General features: G+C 42.4%; 2 protein-coding genes across 5 annotated transcripts in view; one reads left to right on the forward strand and one right to left on the reverse strand.

Moving 5' to 3' along the window:
• Positions 1-8,214: 8,214 nt before the first annotated feature.
• Positions 8,215-14,269, reverse strand: wu:fa25f02 (uncharacterized protein PB18E9.04c). Of its 3 annotated transcripts, none has more exons than XM_046849741.1 (4): positions 13,931-14,269; positions 11,611-11,789; positions 10,295-10,408; positions 8,215-9,476 (listed from the first exon to the last, which is right to left on the reverse strand). In XM_046849741.1, exons 2-4 carry the CDS (start codon positions 11,738-11,740, stop codon positions 8,392-8,394), a joined length of 1,329 nt encoding a protein of 442 aa, XP_046705697.1. In that variant the 5' UTR covers positions 11,741-11,789; positions 13,931-14,269; the 3' UTR covers positions 8,215-8,391. The 3 variants fall into 3 exon arrangements, 2 of the variants coding, with proteins under 2 accessions (XP_046705697.1, XP_046705698.1); XM_046849742.1 differs by lacking the exon at positions 13,931-14,269 and adding an exon at positions 11,926-12,042; XR_006925845.1 differs by lacking the exon at positions 8,215-9,476 and having other exon boundaries at positions 10,294-10,408; positions 13,931-14,232.
• A 496-nt stretch (positions 14,270-14,765) lies between these two features.
• The window catches only part of ap3s2 (adaptor related protein complex 3 subunit sigma 2), a 22,576-nt gene continuing 17,341 nt past the window's right edge, over positions 14,766-20,000 (forward strand). The window contains exons 1-6 of one of the 2 annotated variants that reach the window (XM_046849760.1): positions 14,766-15,027; positions 15,437-15,528; positions 15,797-15,908; positions 17,430-17,501; positions 17,636-17,743; positions 17,812-17,985. In XM_046849760.1, coding sequence (XP_046705716.1) covers positions 14,959-15,027; positions 15,437-15,528; positions 15,797-15,908; positions 17,430-17,501; positions 17,636-17,743; positions 17,812-17,937 — 579 coding nt within the window. In that variant the 5' untranslated portion in view covers positions 14,766-14,958 and the 3' untranslated portion in view covers positions 17,938-17,985. Of the gene's footprint in view, positions 15,028-15,436; positions 15,529-15,796; positions 15,909-17,429; positions 17,502-17,635; positions 17,744-17,811; positions 18,276-20,000 lie in introns of those variants that run through there. The other variant, XM_046849761.1, reaches the window with a different exon arrangement.

Here is a 20,000-nt window from a genome sequence, read left to right on the forward strand (position 1 = left end):
ACACTCTCTCTCTTCTCACACACCCACTCTCCTCCTCTCACACACCTCTTCTTCTCTCACACACCTCACACACTCCTCTTCTTCTCTCACACACTCCTCTCTCCTCTCACACTCCACCTCCTCTCCTCTCTCACACACTCCACTCTCCACTTACACACCTCTCTCCTCTCACACTCCTCTCTCCTCTCACACACCTCCTCTCCTCTCACACACCTCTCTCTCTCTCACACACTCCACCTCCACTCACACACTCCTCTCCTCTCACACACCTCCTCACACATTCCTTTCTCCTCTAACACACTCCTCACACACTCTCTCTCCTCTCACACACCCTCACACACTCCTCACACCTCTCTCTCCTCTCACACACACTCCACCTCCTCTCACACACTCCACTCTCCTCTCACACACCCTCACACACTCCTCACACCTCTCTCTCTCTCACACACTCTCACACACTCCACCTCCTCTCACACACTCCACTCTCCTCTCACACACCTCTCTCCTCTCACACACACTCCACCTCCTCCTCTCACACACCTCTTCTTCTCTCACACTCCTCTCTCCTCTCACACACTCCACCTCCTCTCACACTCCTCTCACACACTCCTCTTCTTCTCTCACACACCCTCTCCTCCTCACACACTCCTCTCCTCCTCACACACTCCTCTCCTCTCTCACACACCTCTCTCCTCCTCACACACCCTCTCCTCTCACACACCCACCTCCTCTCACACACACTCCTCTCCTCTCACACACTCCACTCTCCTCCTCACACACCCACCTCCTCTCACACACCCACCTCCTCTCACACACACCTCTCTCCTCTCACACTCCTCTCTCTCTCACACACCCACTCTCCTCTCACACACTCCTCTCTGCTCTCACAAACTCCTCTCTCCTTTCACACCACCACACACTCTCCACCAGTCTGGGTTTGTTTGTTAGTTTGTTTGTTTGTGAACATTTTTTTGTTTGGTTATAATTTCAATTTAAATGAAGTGACACAGAGAGAGAGAGAGAGAGAGAGAGAGAGAGAGAGAGAGAGAGAGGAATAAAAATGAGAGTAAAATACTATCTGACAGACAGACAAATTTAAGGGAAAGAGAGACAGACAAAAAGAAAACAAGGACACAGAGTGTGTGAGAGGAGTGTGTGGGGAGTGTGTGAGGAGTGTGTGAGGAGTGTAAGAGGAGTGTGTGAGGAGTGTGAGAGGAGAGAGGAGTGTGTGTGAGGAGTGTGAGAAGTGTGTGAGAGGAGAGAGGAGTGTGTGAAGAGTGTGAGAGGAGTGTGTGAGATGAGAGAGGAGTGTGTGTGGAGTGTGTGTACTGTGTACAGTGCACTGGTTTGTTACACAATGTCACACTGATGCACCTCCATGTCCTGATCATTGGGTGTTCCTCAGCAGTGGCTCAGGGGGTGTGGCCTAGTGTATGGGGGTGGGCTTTATTCCAGAAATAATTCTAATAAGAATAAACATGATGCTGCACTGGAGGAATAATTCAGATGATGATGCTGGAGAATTTCCACACCTCAGCTTCAGGACATTTGGGTCCAGAGGAACTCGATGAACATTTTTTCAAAACGCAACACATCATTAGAAGAAACCCATAAAAAGAACAAAGCCGTTAAACAGGAAAAAACATCCATGAGAAGCCGCTTTATGGAGATTGGAGTGCAGCTGAGAGGTTCAAGTCCAACAGTACGTGTGTGTGTGTGTGTGTGTGTGTGTGTGTGTGTGTGTGAAAGCTGGCTTTACAGTCACCTGCACAGTTACTGGCCAGCTGCATTCACTTTGATCCCCCAGACCTCCATCCGCAAATAAAACCTCGACTCGCTCGATATTACGCTCCAGAAAACACCCTGAGCGTCCAAAATACCTCTCCCATAACACACACCATCTGGAGCAGGACGTCGCACAAACAAAGGGCTTGTGTTCCGCAGCTCGCTGTTTCTCACACACTTACACCTCCACTTACACCTCCACTTGCACCACCAACACCTCCACTTGCACCACCAACACCTCCACTTACACCACCACTTACACCACCAACACCTCCACTCTCACTTCCACTTACACCACCAACACCTCCACTTACACCACCAACACCTCCACTTACACCACCAACACCTCCACTCTCACTTCCACTTACACCACCAACACCTCCACTCACACCTCCACTTACACCACCAACAACTCCACTTATACCACCAACACCTTCACTCTCACCTCCACTTACACCACCAACACCTCCACTTACACCACCAACACCTCCACTCACACGTCCACTTACACCACCACCTCCTCCACTTACACCACCACTTACACCACCAACACCTCCACTTACACCACCAACACCTCCACTCACACCACCAACACCTCCACTCACCACCAACACCTCCACTTACACCACCAACACCTTTACTCTCACCTCCACTTACACCACCAACACCTCCACTCACACCACCAACACGTCCACTTACACCACCACCACCTTCACTCTCACCTCCACTTACACCCCAACACCTCCACTCACACCACTAACACCTTCACTCTCACCTCCACTTACACCCCAACACCTCCACTTACACCCCAACACCTTCACTCTCACCTTCACTTACACCGCAACACCTCCACTCTCACCTCCACTTACAACACCAACACCTTTACTCTCACCTCCACTTACACCCCAACACCTCAACTTACACCCCAACACCTTCACTCTCAATTCCACTTACACCGCAACACCTCCACTCTCACCTTCAATTACAACACCAACACCTTCAATCTCACCTCCACTTACACCCCAACACCTCAACTTACACCCCAACACCTTCACTCTCACCTCCACTTACACCCGCAACACCTCCACTCTCACCACCAACACCTTTACTCTCACCTCCACTTACACCCGCAACACCTCCACCTCACCACCAACACCTTTACTCTCACCTCCACTTACACCCCAACACCTCCACTTACACCTCAACACCTTCACTCTCACCTCCACTTACACACGCAACACCTCCTCTCACCTCCACTAACACCACCAACACCTCACTCTCACCTCCACTTACACCACCAACACCTTCACTCACACCACCAACACCTTCACTCTCACCTCCACTTACACCCCAACACCTCCACTTACAACACCAACACCTTCACTTTCACCTCCACTTACACCACCAACACCTTCTCTCACCTCCACTTACCACCAACACCTCCACTTACACCTCCACTTACACCACCACTTACACCACCAACACCTCCACTTACACCACCACTTACACCACCAACACCTTTACTCTCACCTCCACTTACACCACCAACACCTCCACTCACACCACTAACACCTTCACTCTCACCTCCACTTACACCCCAACACCTTCACTCTCACCTTCACTTACACCGCAACACCTCCACTTTCACCTCCACTTACAACACCAACACCAACACCTTCCTCTCACCTCCACTTACACCCCAACACCTCAACACACCCCAACACCTTCACTCTCACCTCCACTTACACCTGCAACACCTCCACTCTCACCAACACCTTTACTCTCACCTCCACTTACACCACCAACACCTCCACTTTCACCTCCACTTACAACACCAACACCTTCACTCTCACCTTCACTCACCTCCACTTACACCCCAACACCTCAACTTACACCCCAACACCTTCACTCTCACCTCCACTTACACCCCAACACCTCCACTCTCACCACCAACACCTTTACTCTCACCTCCACTTACACCCCAACACCTCCACTTACACCCCAACACCTTCACTCTCACCACCAACACCTTTACTCTCACCTCCACTTACACCCCCAACACCTCCACTTACACCAACACCTCCACTCTCACCTCCACTAACACCACCAACACCTCCACTCTCACCTTCACTTACACCACCAACACCTTCACTCACACCACCAACACCTTCACTCTCACCTCCACTTACACCCCAACACCTCCACTCTCACCTTCAATTACAACACCAACACTTTCACTCTCACCTCCACTTACACCACCAACACCTCCACTTACACCACCAACACCTTCTCTCACCTCCACTTACACCACCAACACCTCCACTCACACCACCAACACCTCCACTCTCGCTTCCACTTACACCACCACCACCACCCTCACCTCCACACCCGCCTCCTATTACCTCCACACCTCCCCTAACCTCCAACACCTCCACTCACACCTCCAACATTGTAAGATGGAGAGGGAGAGCGATGTGGAGAGAAATGGAGAGATAGAGAGATGGAGAGCGACTGAAATGTAAATCTTTTTTCTTTTAGATGTTTTGTTTAGATGTCTTTCTCTCTCTCTTTTTAAAAACAGAAAGTTTGTAATAAAAATCTAAAGCTATAAACTCCAAACTTCCTGTGTGGAGGCTCTGCCCCTTTTATCCTGTACCTCTGATTAAACACATTCATTACGCTCTTGTTTTTACCCTCTGCCCCCTGATGAGATCATTATTTATTTAAAAGGTGTCCAGCAGTTTCCTCCAGCAGCACTTTCATCTTCCCCAATTAAAGTTGAACAAATGAGGCACACACACACACACACACACACACACACACACACACACACGTCCAGAAAGTAGTTAGTTTGATACAGATGTGGAGGTCCTGATTAAACCACTGAGACTCACCAAACTCCTGATCTGTATAAACACATCAGATACAACAAACACTCCCATCTCATATCTCAAATATCACTCCATTATCTCAAATATCACTCCATCATCTCAAATATCACTCCATTATCTCAAATATCACTCCATTATCACAAATATCACTCTATTATCACATATCACTCCATCATCTCAAATATCACTCCATTATCTCAAATATCACTCCATTATCACAAATATCACTCCATTATCTCAAATATCACTCCATTATCACACATACCACTCCATTATCTCAAATATCACTCCATTATCACACATAATACTCCATCATCTCAAATATCACTCCATTATCACAAATAATACTCCATTATCTCAAATATCACTCCATTATCACAAATAATACTCCATTATCTCAAATATCACTCCATTATCACAAATAATACTCCATTATCTTAAATATCACTCCATTATCTCAAATATCACTCCATTATCACACATACTCCATTATCTCAAATATCACTCCATTATCACACATAATACTCCATCATCTCAAATATCACTCCATTATCACAAATAATACTCCATTATCTCAAATATCACTCCATTATCACATAATACTCCATTATCTCAAATATCACTCCATTATCACAAATAATACTCCATTATCTTAAATATCACTCCATTATCTCAAATATCACTCCATTATCACACATACCACTCCATTATCTCAAATATCACTCCATTATCACACATAATACTCCATCATCTCAAATATCACTCCATTATCACAAATAATACTCCATTATCTCAAATATCACTCCATTATCACAAATAATACTCCATTATCTCAAATATCACTCCATTATCACAAATAATACTCCATTATCTTAAATATCACTCCATTATCTCAAATATCACTCCATTATCACATACCACTCCATTATCTCAAATATCACTCCATTATCACATAATACTCCATCATCTCAAATATCACTCCATTATCACAAATAATACTCCATTATCTCAAATATCACTCCATTATCACAAATAATACTCCATTATCTCAAATATCACTCCATTATCACAAATAATACTCCATTATCTTAAATATCACTCCATTATCTCAAATATCACTCCATTATCACACATACCACTCCATTATCTCAAATATCACTCCATTATCTCAAATATCACTCCATTATCTCAAATATCTCTCCATTATCTCAAATATCACTCCATTATCTCAAATATCACTCCATTATCTCAAATATCTCCATTATCTCAAATATCACTCCATTATCTCAAATATCTCTCCATTATCTCAAATATCACCCATTATCTCAAATATCTCTCCATTATCTCAAATATCACTCCATTATCTCAAATATCTCTCCATTATCTCAAATATCACTCCATTATCTCAAATATCACTCCATTATCACACATAATACTCCATCATCTCAAATATCACTCCATTATCACAAATAATACTCCATTATCTCAAATATCACTCCATTATCACAAATAATACTCCATTATCTCAAATATCACTCCATTATCACAAATATCACTCCATTATCACATAATACTCCATTATCTCAAATATCACTCCATTATCACAAATAATACTCCATTATCTCAAATATCACTCCATTATCACAAATATCACTCCATTATCTCAAATATCACTCCATTATCACAATAATACTCCATCATCTCAAATATCACTCCATTATCACACATAATACTCCATCATCTCAAATATCACTCCATTATCACAAATAATACTCCATTATCTCAAATATCACTCCATTATCACAGATAATACTCCATTATCTCAAATATCACTCCATTATCACAAATAATACTCCATTATCTCAAATATCACTCCATTATCTCAAACATCACTCCATTATCACAAATAATACTCCATTATCTCAAATATCTCTCCATTATCTCAAATATCACTCCATTATCTCAAATATCTCTCCATTATCTCAAATATCACTCCATTATCTCAAATATCACTCCATTATCTCAAATATCACTCCATTATCACACATACCACTCCATTATCTCAAATATCACTCCATTATCACACATAATACTCCATTATCACAAATATCACTTCACACATCTTTGAGCTCTGCTGTAATTGGAGCATCTTTAGTCACTAAAGTCTCAGATCTGCTCCCATTAGAAATGATTAATAAACGACAAGCATTTGGCAGATGCCCGTATCCAGAGTGACCTATAATGATCTCATCTATACACCTGAGCGGGTGAGGATTAGGGGCTTGATGCAGAAGCCCAACACTGGCAGCTTGGTGGTGCTGAGATTTGAACTCATGACCCTTTGATCTGAAGTTGAACATCTCAAACAGCAAGCCACCACTTTTCTTATACCTCCATATAAAACACTCAGCTCCTGAACAATCTCAGGAACTTTCAGGTGATGTTTTTCTCATTGAGGAAAAAGTCATTAAATTACTTTCTATTCAGATTTTCTGTAAAAATAAAAGATTACTCAGTGAGCGAGAGGACGGTGACGTGAGTTTAACACGTGCTGACGTTAAATATGAACACGTCAGATTTCCTGTGATCCCTAATCATTTCTAAATGTATTTTAATTATTTTTAAGACACACATACACACCGTTTGTTCTTTGTTTATTAATTATATTTTTTTCTGCAAAGTAAACAATCATTATTTTCCAAAGTGCATTATCAAATATTACTTTTTTTATTTGGCACGAAAACAAACATCTGCGAACAATCCTGAAACACTCCGCTGTATTACTGCATTATAATCATAATAATAATAATAATAGTAGTAGTGGAGTTCCCTGGACAGGCGTCTGATGGCTCTACACTTCCCTTGGCTTGATCTTTATGTGCTTCAGTGCCTCAGTGGCTGTTTTGGCTTTGTTCAGGATCCAAAGAGCAGAAAATCATATAAAAATAAAGGCCTGGATGAAAAACTGGTTCAAGTTAAACATCATAAACATCCTGAAAGTGCAGAAGATGCGACTGGAACCCTGACTGTTAGTTCCTCGTTACACACTGACGTAAGCGCTGGAAGACTAAAAGAACAGGAGGAAACGAGGATGATGGGATTTTAAACGTCGTCTCTTTCAGCTGGCGTTAACGGAGTTACAGTAACACTTCATCTGCATAGAGAAAATATACTGAGATTCATCAGGAGAAAAACTCAAACATTCACTAAAAACATCAGGAAACCCAAAGAGTCGTCTCGCTGAGGAAGACGTTCGTCTCCACACACTTGTGGTTTTTCCTCTTTTCTCCGTTCTGTTGCTTATCTTTCGCTTTTACTGTTTTTATTTTTAATCTTTTTTATATTTTTTCTCTTTGTTTTATTTCCTTTTTTATTTTGTCAGTTTTTACTTATTTATATTATTTAATTCTTTATTTTGCATATTTTTAATTTTGTGTAAATTTTGCTTTCTCTTCTGATTTGTTTATTTTTCTTTTGGTCTCATCTGATTTGGTCTTTTCTGTTTATTAAATGTTTTACTTATTTTTACCCAATTCACCTCTTCCACTGTGTGTGTGTGTGTGTGTGTGTGTGTGTGTGTGTGTGTGTGTGTGTGTGTGTTCACAGCTCCTGATGATGAAGACTTGGGAAATTAGTTTGGCTAAAAGAATAAGATAAAGTTTGTATTGAGACGAGAAGAGGTGAGAAGAGACGAGGCGAGAAGAGACGAGACGAGTCAGAGCCCCGAGTCAGCGTACATGCCGTTGATGAGATAGTCCATCTGCGTGTAGCCCCGCCTCTTATAGCTCTCATAGGCGTGTCTGAGGAAGAGGATGACTGTGACGATGAAGAAGAGCAGGCCGAAGATCAGCACAGCGATCAAAGAGCTGGTGTTCACCACATGACCCACCAGCTCTCCTCCAGCTGTCTGCACTTTGGCTTTGTCCTGATCGGAGGTAACATCAGCGACTCTGGGGGTGGTTGTGGTATTGGTTTGAGGGGGTGGAGGGGTGGACGGGGTGACAGAGGGCAGAAATGGGGGTGCAGTGGATGGAGGATGTGTTGGTGGGGGTGATGGTGTGGAAGATGTTGGTTGTGTTTGGGTTTCGGATTGAAGTGAGGTAACTTTATTGGTGGTGGTGGGTGTGGTGGTATTGGTGGTTGTTGGGGTAACTGTTGCTATGGTGATGGTGGTTACAGTTGTGGAGTTTGAAGAAAGCACAGGTTTGGCTGAGGAGGTGGTGGTGGAGAGAGAGGTGGGGTGGTGGTGGAGAGAGGTGGAGATAGAGGTGGGGTGGTGGTGGAGAGAGGTGGAGGTGGTGGTGGAGAGAGAGGTGGGGGTGGATGTGGAGAGAGAGGTGGAGGTGGTGATGGAGGTGGTGATGGAGGTGGTGGTGGAATGTTGGTCAGTTTTGTTCACTTTTTTATTTTGATCTTTAGGAACAGTCAAGGAAATGTTTCCTGCCCCCACAGATGCCACAGGAAGTGGTGGTGAGGTTGGTGTAGGGGCAGAAGGTGTGGCTGAGGGTTGCCCCTGGTGTCCATTATACAGGGTCTTGTTCTGGTCTTCATGCTGCAGGGTCTTGTTCAGGACTTGCCCCAGGTTTGCACTCCGAGTGAACGTTCTGGTTTTTCTGCCTGCACTGGCGTCTGAAGAGTTACTATCAGCAGCAGGAGGTGGACCAGGGTGAGATACAGGGGCAGCAGAGGCAGACAGCGAGGCAGAAGGGGCACTTTGTGTTGGAGACACAGGGCTTTCCAGAGAATCTGAAGAGGGATGGGGTGGATCTGCTCTCGCTTCTTCATTCTGAAGTTTTTCTCCTAAAAGCAAAGCATGAAAACGATCAGTGGTATCAGTTAACAGTGCTACAGGATTCTGGATTCTGATTGGTCAGATGTATTGATTATTTTTCTCTAACAGCAGCTCCTGGAATGGTTCACCATAAACTTATTTAAGAGTTTTACTGCAAGACATCAAACCAGGTCCAACAGGAACCAAAGAAACACCTGGTTCTGGAGTATTTTGGAGATATTATTTAAAACAGTCACCATGGCGACAGTAATTGTACCGTATTGACAACACTGTTCCTAATGATGACCAGAATCTACAAATCTCTCTCTCTCTCTCTCTCTCTCACACACACACACACACACACACACACACACACACACACACACAGAGTGATTTCCTTTATACGGTTTTAAAGTCATTGTGTCACATGTCATCCAATGTAATATTTGTAGCCAATCAGCACTGATCTGAGCTGCTAGCCCCGCCCCCTAAGGATGATTAGCAGCAGGTAAATGTGTTTATATTTATCACATGAACTTTACAGCACAGTGAATTCTTTCTTCATATACCCCAGGGATGTTAGGAAGCTGGAGTCAGAATGAAGGGTCGGCCATGATACCGTACCCCTGGAGCACAGAGGGTTAGGGCCTTGCTCAGGGGCACCAAGGGTGACAGCTTGGTTATACTGAGGCTTAAACCCCCAACCTTCTTATCAGTAACGCAGAGTCTTAACCACTGTGCTACCACCTGGATAATACTGCTACACTGAGGGATGGAAAAGATCAAAAACATTGAAAGTATTACTACCATCACCAACATCACCACCACCACCACCATTATTCTGTACCCAGTTCCTTGAGGAAGAGATCACAGGTTGTGTTATCATCACAGCTCAGGAATATGCAGGTGGAGTCCTTCTCTGAGAAGATCGCTCGGTTACAGGAACCAGGAACTACAGGACCTGCAAGAGGAACATCAACATCTAGAATACAATCTCATTCATCATGCATCATCTCAGATGTTCTCCTCACATCTCACATCTGTCTGTCTCCCTCCGCACACACACTTTCAATTTTAAGATAAAATTGTATCATAAAGCACTATAAAATGCAGTGTGTGTGTGTGTGTGTGTGTGTGTGTGTGTGTGTGTTGTATGCTGGAGTGCATGAAGATGTGTATATTTATAGCTCAAATTCCAAACATTTCAGATTTCCAGATGGACACTGCTTTGTGTGTGTGTGTGTGTGTGTGTGTATATATATATATATATATATATATATAAATATATATAAACACTTTCTCTAAATCCTTGTGGTTCTCTAAGGTCAATTGTGTGGCTTACACACACACACACACACACACACACACACACACACACACACACACACACACAGAGACACAAATAACAGACAATCAGACACACACACAGAGGCACAGACAATCAGACACACACAGAGGCACAGACAATCAGACACACACACACACACACACACACACACACACACACACACACACAGACACACACACACACACACAGACACACACACACACAGACGATGCTAAGACGATGTGTGTGGGCCAATTTATATAAAATAAACAAACACACAGGGCTGGTAATGTTCATTAGAAAAGAGTTCACACACACACACACACACACACACACACACACACACAGACACACACACACACACACACCACAGCCCTTTGATCTTAAATCTGAACCACATGTTCACTCTCTGAGTTTAAAATCTAAGCATGTGTCTTTACTGGTGTTTTCTCAACATCTGATATTCTACAGACATGTTCAACTATTTCATCTCACACACACACACACACACAATCATTTACACATACTTACACAAACATATACACATATGCACATACTCTCACACACAGTCACACACACACAGTCACACACACACACAGTCACACACACACACACACACACACACACACACTTAAACATATACACACACATGCACATACTCTCACACACACAGTCATACACACACACACACGTTCACATGTTCACACACACACACACACACACACACACTAATACTCATACACGTGCACTCATACACATACTCTCACAAGCGTGCATTTATAAACACACACAGACACACACACACACACACACACACACAGTAGTGATAAACTCACACTTTGACACAATGCAGTTTTCAGGGTTTGGTGTGGTCTGATTGGCTACAATCTTCACCATGCTGCTGACATCACACACACACACACTCCACAGCAACACCTGCACCACATGGTGGAGCTTCATGATCATGATGATGCCTCAGTCAGGCAGAGGAAGTGACCATTACACACCCTGAAACCTGCAGAATAAATAAACACACACACACACACACACACACACACACACACACACACACACACACACACACACACACACGTCATATAGAGTTCATGATCTGCGCTACAGCACCATCTAGTGGTGGACAATAAACATACACACTGCTGCTGAGATCCTGATTGGTCAGGTGGTGATGATTCGGTCTCTAGAACAGTACACATAAATATACATTTTAAAACAAGGCTACTATCACTGTACATTAATACTGAAGAATCCAAACTATGAAAGAAAACGTCTGGAATCCTAAAGTAAACTAAAACGGGTTAAAGAACCCAGAATATGTTTTATACTTTAGATTCTCCAAAGTATCTCCATGTAGCTGTGATTGCTGCTCAGCAAGCTCCTGGCGTTCTCTCATCAGATTTACTAGGTGTCACCTGAAATGGGTTCAAGGTCACAGGTGTGTCTTATCAAAAGTTCATTGGTGACATTTTTGCCTCCTTAATGTGCTTTAGAGCATCAGTTGTCTTGTGCAGAGGAAAGTGTGAGTCAATAATCCTATTAATGTTTCTACATCTACTGAACAAATCCATATTATAGTGAGAAAGACTCAGTTAAAGAAAGAGAAAAGATCAATCATTACTTTACAAAATGAAGATCAGTCAATCCCAAACATCTTAACAACCTTAAATGTATCCCCAGGTGCAGTCTCCAAGAGCTACCTCTGCTGCAGAAGATAAGTTTATTACAATCACCAGCCTCAGAAACTGCCAGTTTAGATACATTATTTTGGGAGAAGATATATTTCAACACCCACTGTTGTTCCCACTGACTTCATGGTCGGATTGCAGCAAAGAAAACAGAACATCAGAAGAACAACAAGCAGAAAATACTTTCTTGGGCCGAGAAACACAAGGAATGGACATTAGATAAGTGGAAAACTGTCTTTTGCTCTGTAGTCCAAATCTTAGATTTGTGGTTCTAAGCAGACGAGGTGTGATGCTGCCGAGGTGTTTTGCTGGTGACACTGATGGTGATTTAGTCCAAGTTGAGGACCAGCATGGAGACCACAGCATTCTACAGCAACATGTCATCACATCTGCTTTACACTTAGTGTGAGCATCATTTAATTTCCAACAGAACAACAACCCCAAACACATCTCTAGGTTCTGGAAGAGCTATTTCTTCATGAAGGAGAGTGATGGAGCGCTGCATCAGATGACCTGGTTTCCACAATCTCCACATCTAAAACCAGCTGAGATAGACCAGAGTGAAGAAAAAGCAGCCAACAAGCACTCAACATCTCTGTTTACTCCTCAAAATTGTTGGAAACCCATTCCAGGTGAAGAGCTCATGAGGCTGACGAGAGAACGCCAGGAGCTTGCTGAGCAGCAATCACAGCTACATGGAGATACTTTGGAGAATCTAAAGTATAAAACATATTCTGGTTCTTTAACACGTTTTGGTTTTCTTCAGGATTCCAGATGTTTTCTTTCATAGTTTGGATTCTTCAGTATTAATGCACAGTGTAGAAAGTAATAAATTCAGAGAGTCACTGAAGGAGAGTCTGCGTCCAGACGACCGACTGCGTCTGTGTAGTGAAGAGTTTTAATTTGTACATCTGAGAGACTTTAAACTTAAAAAACATGCTTTTTATTATCATTCATTCTGTAGATTTTCAACACTACAGTCAATTATTCATTTAACAGAAAACAAGAAACTCAAATAAACACGACATCAAAATCTAAAAAGAATCGAATACAAAAATAAACAAGAGAAATAAATAAAAAGACAAAGTCAACGTAAATATTTAAAATATTGATGTGATGATATATTGATGATATATTAATGATATATTGATGATATATTGATAAGTGATGATATATTGATGATATTGATGATATATTGATGATATATTAATGATATATTGATGATATATTGATGATATATTGATAAGTGATGATATATTGATAAGTGATGATATATTGATATATTAATGATATATTGATATATTGATAAGTGATGATATATTGATGATATATTGATAAGTGATGATATATTGATGATATATTGATAAGTGATGATATATTGATGATATATTAATGATATATTGATGATATATTGATAAGTGATGATATATTGATGATATATTAATGTTCTCACCCTGATGGAAATCTCCTGAGCTTCATGCGAGTATCTCAGCTGCAGTTCCGCAGTGAAATAATAATTTTCTTATAAAAAGTCAGTGCTGTATTGATGTGTAGTGGTTATTAAATATTCCTGAGCCCTTTCTCCTGGACAGTATTAACTCTTGTGTGAAAGTCTGTTTCGGTCCCTGTAACTCTGAACACTGCGCTAATCTCAGCTAACTGTTAGCATCCTGAACAGCCACGAATAAAGAGTCAAATCAGAAGAGCCATCAGGTTCCTAACAGAGTCGACTCTTTACATTGAGATGACAGAGAAATACAAATATAAAAAAAATCAATAAAAATAAAGATTAAAAGTTTCTGAGGTGGAGATTCCTCCACCCCAATCTGACTCTGTTTTACAGCCCAAATATCACTCCGATTTCATTTGTATGATATTTCTAGATTTTTTATTTTGTTAACCGACTCTAAGAATCGATTCCCTCTCACACGGATCTGGATCGCTTCCGGCAAGTTCCGCGAACAGCCGGACACAAACCCGGAAGCTGAGGATCAGTGTCAGATTAAAAGTCACTTCATGCTGCCCACGTAAAAACACAGGGAATCATGGGAAATTCGCCACGCGATTGAGCGACACAAGTAACCCACAGAAATGATGTAGTATTTTCTGTATATTATAAATTGTTGTGATCATCATAACGGCAAGTCACTGGTGTGTGATAAACTGCAACACACTACCGACTAGGAAAGAAAATAAATCATAGATTTTATTATCATATTTATTAAATTTAATTATTTATTGATAAAAGATAATTCAACATTTAACAAATGATAAAGTATTTAATCATTTTTAACAACAACAACAACAACAACAACAACAACAAATCCTAATAGTTGTATCGAGATATTTTGTATGAGAGCTTTTATTTTGGCGGTGTAAGAACAGGAAGTGCAGGCTCCGTCATTGATTGTGTTGTGTTCAGGACCCAGAGGCGAATTTTAATTCCGTCCCTCAAAAAAACACAACAAACCTGCTCTCAGGATGATTAAAGCGATTCTGATCTTTAATAATCACGGCAAACCGAGACTCAGCAGATTCTACCAGTATTTCGTAAGTGCGATTTTACAAGCTTTAAAAAGTCAATAGGAAACAGCGCGTGCAGCTCATCAGCTGATCCGCTTTGTTTATTTACTTACTTACTTATTATAGTTATCAAATAAACTTTTCTAAAATCACTTTAATATTTAATATTCTCAGGGACTTTAACTGCATATCGTGTGTGTGTGTGTGTGTGTGTGTGTGTGTGTGTGTGTGTGTGTGTGTGTGTATATATTTATATATTTATATGTGTATGTATGTGTATGTATGTGTATATATATGTGTGTGTGTGTGTGTGTGTGTGTGTGTGTCTGTCTGTGTCTGTGTGTGTGTATATATATGTGTGTGTGTGTGTGTGTGTATGTATATATATATATGTGTGTGTGTGTGTGTGTGTGTGTGTGTGTGTGTGTGTGTACAGGCAGAAGACCTGCAGCAGCAGATAATCAGAGAGACGTTTCACTTGGTGTCTAAAAGAGATGATAATGTGTGTAATTTCCTCGAAGGCGGAAGGTAAAATAATAAATAAATAATAAAATTCTCTGTTGTGTACATTTGTAATAATAATAATAATAATAATAATAATAATAAAAGGTGTAAATGTATAATAAAGAATGAACTCACTGTTACAGCAGCATCAGGGGAACGTATAGAACAGGGCGGGGCCTTTCTCTCTCTCTCTCTCTCTTCTCCTCTCTTTCTCTCAATTGTGGTATTAAGCGTGTGTGTGTGTGTGTGTGTGTGTGTGTGTGTGTGTGTGTGTGTGTGTGTGTGATTTCAGTCTGATTGGTGGATCAGACTACAAGCTGATCTACAGACATTACGCCACACTGTACTTTGTGTTCTGTGTGGATTCGTCTGAGAGCGAACTCGGAATTCTGGACCTCATTCAGGTAACTCATATCATCATCTCTTCATTTCTCCCTCACATCAATCACTCCCTCACATCAATCACTCCGCCACATCAATCACTCCGCCACATCAATCACTCCATCACATCAATCACTCCATCACATCAATCACTCCACCAGATCAATCACTCCGCCAGATCAATCACTCCATCACATCAATCGCCACATCAATCACTCCATCACATCAATCACTCCGCCACATCAATCACTCCGCCACATCAATCACTCCATCACATCAATCACTCACATCAATCACTCACATCAATCACTCCGCCACATCAATCACTCCGCCACATCAATCACTCCGCCACATCAATCACTCCATCACATCAATCACTTCGCCACATCAATCACTCCGTCACAACATTACTCCGCCACATCAATCACTCCGCCACATCAATCACTCCGCCACATCAATCACTCCATCACATCATCACTCCGCCACATCAATCACTCCGCCACATCAATCACTTCGCCACATCAATCACTCCATCACATCAATCACTCCGCCACATCAATCACTTCGCCACATCAATCACTCCGCCACATCAATCACTCCATCTCAACATTACTCCGCCACATCAATCACTCCATCCCACAGCTCTTAGTGTTTAATTCAATAAATTTTTATTTGTACACCACATTTAATTGCAGCAGAATGTACAGTGAGGAAAATAAGTATTTGAACACGCTGCTATTTTGCAAGTTCTCCCACTTCAACATGAAATCATGGAGGGGTCTGAAATTGTCATCGTAGGTGCATGTCCACTGTGAGAGACATAATCTAAAAAAAATAATCTAGAAATCACAATGTATGATTTTTAAACTATTTATTTGTATGATACAGCTGCAAATAAGTATTTGAACACCTGAGAAAGTCAATGTTAATATTTGGTACAGTAGCCTTTGTTTGCAATTACAGAGGTCAAACATTTCCTGTAGTTTTTCACCAGGTTCACACACTGCAGGAGGGATTTTGGTCCACTCCTCCACACAGATCTTCTCTAGATCAGTCAGGTTTCTGGCCTGTCGCTGAGAAACACAGAGTTTGAGCTCCCTCCAAAGATTCTCTATTGGGTTTAGGTCTGGAGACTGGCTAGGCCACACCAGAACCTTGATATGCTTCTTACAGAGCCACTCCTTGGTTATCCTGGCTGTGTGCTTCTGGTCATTGTCATGTTGGAAGACCCAGCCTCGACCCATCTTCAATGCTCTAACTGAGGGAAGGAGGTTGTTCCCCAAAATCTCGCAATACATGGCCCCGGTCATCCTCTCCTTCATACAGTGCAGTCGCCCTGTCCCATGTGCAGAAAAACACCCCAAAGCATGATGCTACCACCCCCATGCTTCACAGTAGGGATGGTGTTCTTGGGATGGTACTCATCATTCTTCTTCCTCAAATACTTATTTTCCTCACTGTATTAACTTATTAACTCTGTGTGTGTGTGTGTGTGTGTGTGTGTGTGTGTGTGTGTGTGTGTGTGTGTGTGTTTGACGTTGCAGGTGTTTGTGGAAACTCTGGATAAATGCTTTGAGAATGTGTGTGAACTCGACCTGATCTTTCACATGGACAAAGTGAGTGTGACATCACTTCCTGCTTTACTGTGTCCCAGCCAATCACATTTCTCTACAAAGACACACACCACTGACTCACGCACATCGTGTGTGTGTGTGTGTGTGTGTGTGTGTGCGTGTGTGTGTGCGTGAAGGTACATTATATCCTGCAGGAGGTGGTGATGGGGGGGATGGTGCTCGAAACCAACATGAATGAAATTGTGTCTCAGGTTGAACTGCAGAACCGCATGGAGAAATCTGAGGTGAGTGTTTTTACACACACACACACACACACACACACACACACGTGATGTTGTTGTTGGTTCCTCAGGGTGGGCTGTCTGCAGCTCCAGCTCGAGCCGTCTCAGCCGTGAAAAACATGAACCTTCCAGAAATCCCCCGGAACATCAACATCGGAGACATCAACATCAAAGTACCAAGTCTGTCTCCTTTCTGAGACCAGAGGAATCTCTCTCTCACACACACACACACACACACACACACAATCAAAAATTTTATTTACATTTAGGGGCCAAAAATCTACACGAATACAAGAACTTTTATTTCTGCTGTATTTCTGCTGTATGTGTGTGTGTGTGCACGTGCATGTGAATGTGAGCGCGCGAGTGCGTGTGCACGTACGTGAGTGTGTGTGCGAATTTGAGTGTGTGCGTGTACGTGAATGTGTGTGCATAAGTGTTTGTGTGTTTCCTCTAAAAAACCGACACTCATCCATAACATTATTTATACTGTAATTGTTGTTGTTGTTTAATAAATGTTACATTTGTGCGTCCAGATGTTGAAGTTGTTTGTCGTTTCCTGTGTTAATAAATTCAGTCGATACGTTTCTATTATCTTCTTCTTCTTCTTCTTTCGGCTTCTCCCATTAGGGGTCTTCACAGCGGATCATCCGTCTCCACACCCCCCTGTCCTCTACATCTGCCTCTTTCACACCAACTACCTGCATGTCTTCCCTCACCACATCCATAAACCTCCTCCTTGTTCTTCCTCTTTTCCTCCTTCCTGGTGTCTCCATCCTCAGCATTCTCCTACTGATATACCCCATGTCCCTCCTCTGCACATGTCCAAACCATCTCAATCTCACCTCCCTCACCTTGTCTCCAAAACGTCCTACATGCTGTCCCTCTAATAAACTCATTTCTAATCTTATCCATCGTCTTCACTCCCAACAAACATCTCAACATCTTCAGCTCTGCTACCTCCAGCTCCACCTCCTGTCTTTTACTCAATGCCACTGTCTCTAATCCATACAACATCTCAGGTCTCACCACAGTCCTATAAACTTTCCTTTCACTCACAGATACTCTTCTATCACAAATCACTCCTGCTATCACTCTTCTCCACCCACTCCACCCTGCCTGCACTCTTTTCTTCACTTCTCTGACACACCAGACTTCCTCATACAATACCACAACTCCTCTCTCCACCCTGTCGTACGCTTTCTCTAAATCCACAAACACACAATGCAGCTCCTTCTGACCTTCTCTATACTTCTCCATCAACATCCTCAAAGCAAATAATGCATCTGTGGTGCTCTTCCTCGACATGAATCCATACTGTTGCTCACAGATGGTCACCTCTTCTCTCAGCCTGGCTTCCACTACTCTTTCCCATAACTTCATGGTGTGACTGATCAACTTTATTCCCCTGTAGTTACTGCAGGTCTGCACATCTCCCTTATTCTTAAAGATCGGTATCAGCACACTCCTTCTCCATTCCTCAGGCATCTTCTCACCTTCCAACATCCTGTTAAACAATCTGGTTAAAAACTCCCCTGCATCTCTCCTAAACATCTCCACGCTTCTACCGGTATGTCATCTGGTCCAACCGACTTTCCACTCTTCATCATCTTAATAGCTGCTCTCACTTCCTCCTTACTAATCCTATCCACATCCTGCTTCACATCTCCACACCATCCAACCTTCTCTCTCTCTGATTTTCCTCATTCATCAGCTGCTCAAAATACTCCCTCCACCTTCTCAACACACTCTCCTCACTAGTCAACACATTTCCATCTCCATCCTTTATTGCTCTAACTTGCAGTACATCCTTCCCAGCTCGGTTCCTCTGCCTGGACAATCGCTACAAATCCTTTTCTCCTTCCTCAGTGTCCAACTTCTCCTACAGCTCCTCATATGCCTTTTCCTTGGCTTTCACCACATCCCTCTTTACCTGCTGCATCTCCTTGTTCTCCTGCCTACTTTTCTCATCACTCTGTCGATCCCAATTCTGTTTCTCCAACCTCTTTCTCCTTCTGCTCTCCTGCACTTCCTCATTCCACCACCACATCTTTGTCTTCCTCTCTATTTCCAGATGTTATACCAAGAACTTTTCTAACTGTCTCCCTCATCACTTCTGCAGTAGTTCCACAATCATCCAGCACCTCTTCACCACCACCGAGCTCCTGTCTGACCTCTTCCCTGAACCTCACACTACAGTCTTCCTCCTTCAGTTTCCACCATCTTATTCTTCTTTCAGTCCTCACTCTCCTCCTCTTCT

This window comes from Silurus meridionalis, chromosome 5 (genome assembly GCF_014805685.1).
Source record: "Silurus meridionalis isolate SWU-2019-XX chromosome 5, ASM1480568v1, whole genome shotgun sequence".
Taxonomy (NCBI): Eukaryota; Metazoa; Chordata; class Actinopteri; order Siluriformes; family Siluridae; genus Silurus; species Silurus meridionalis.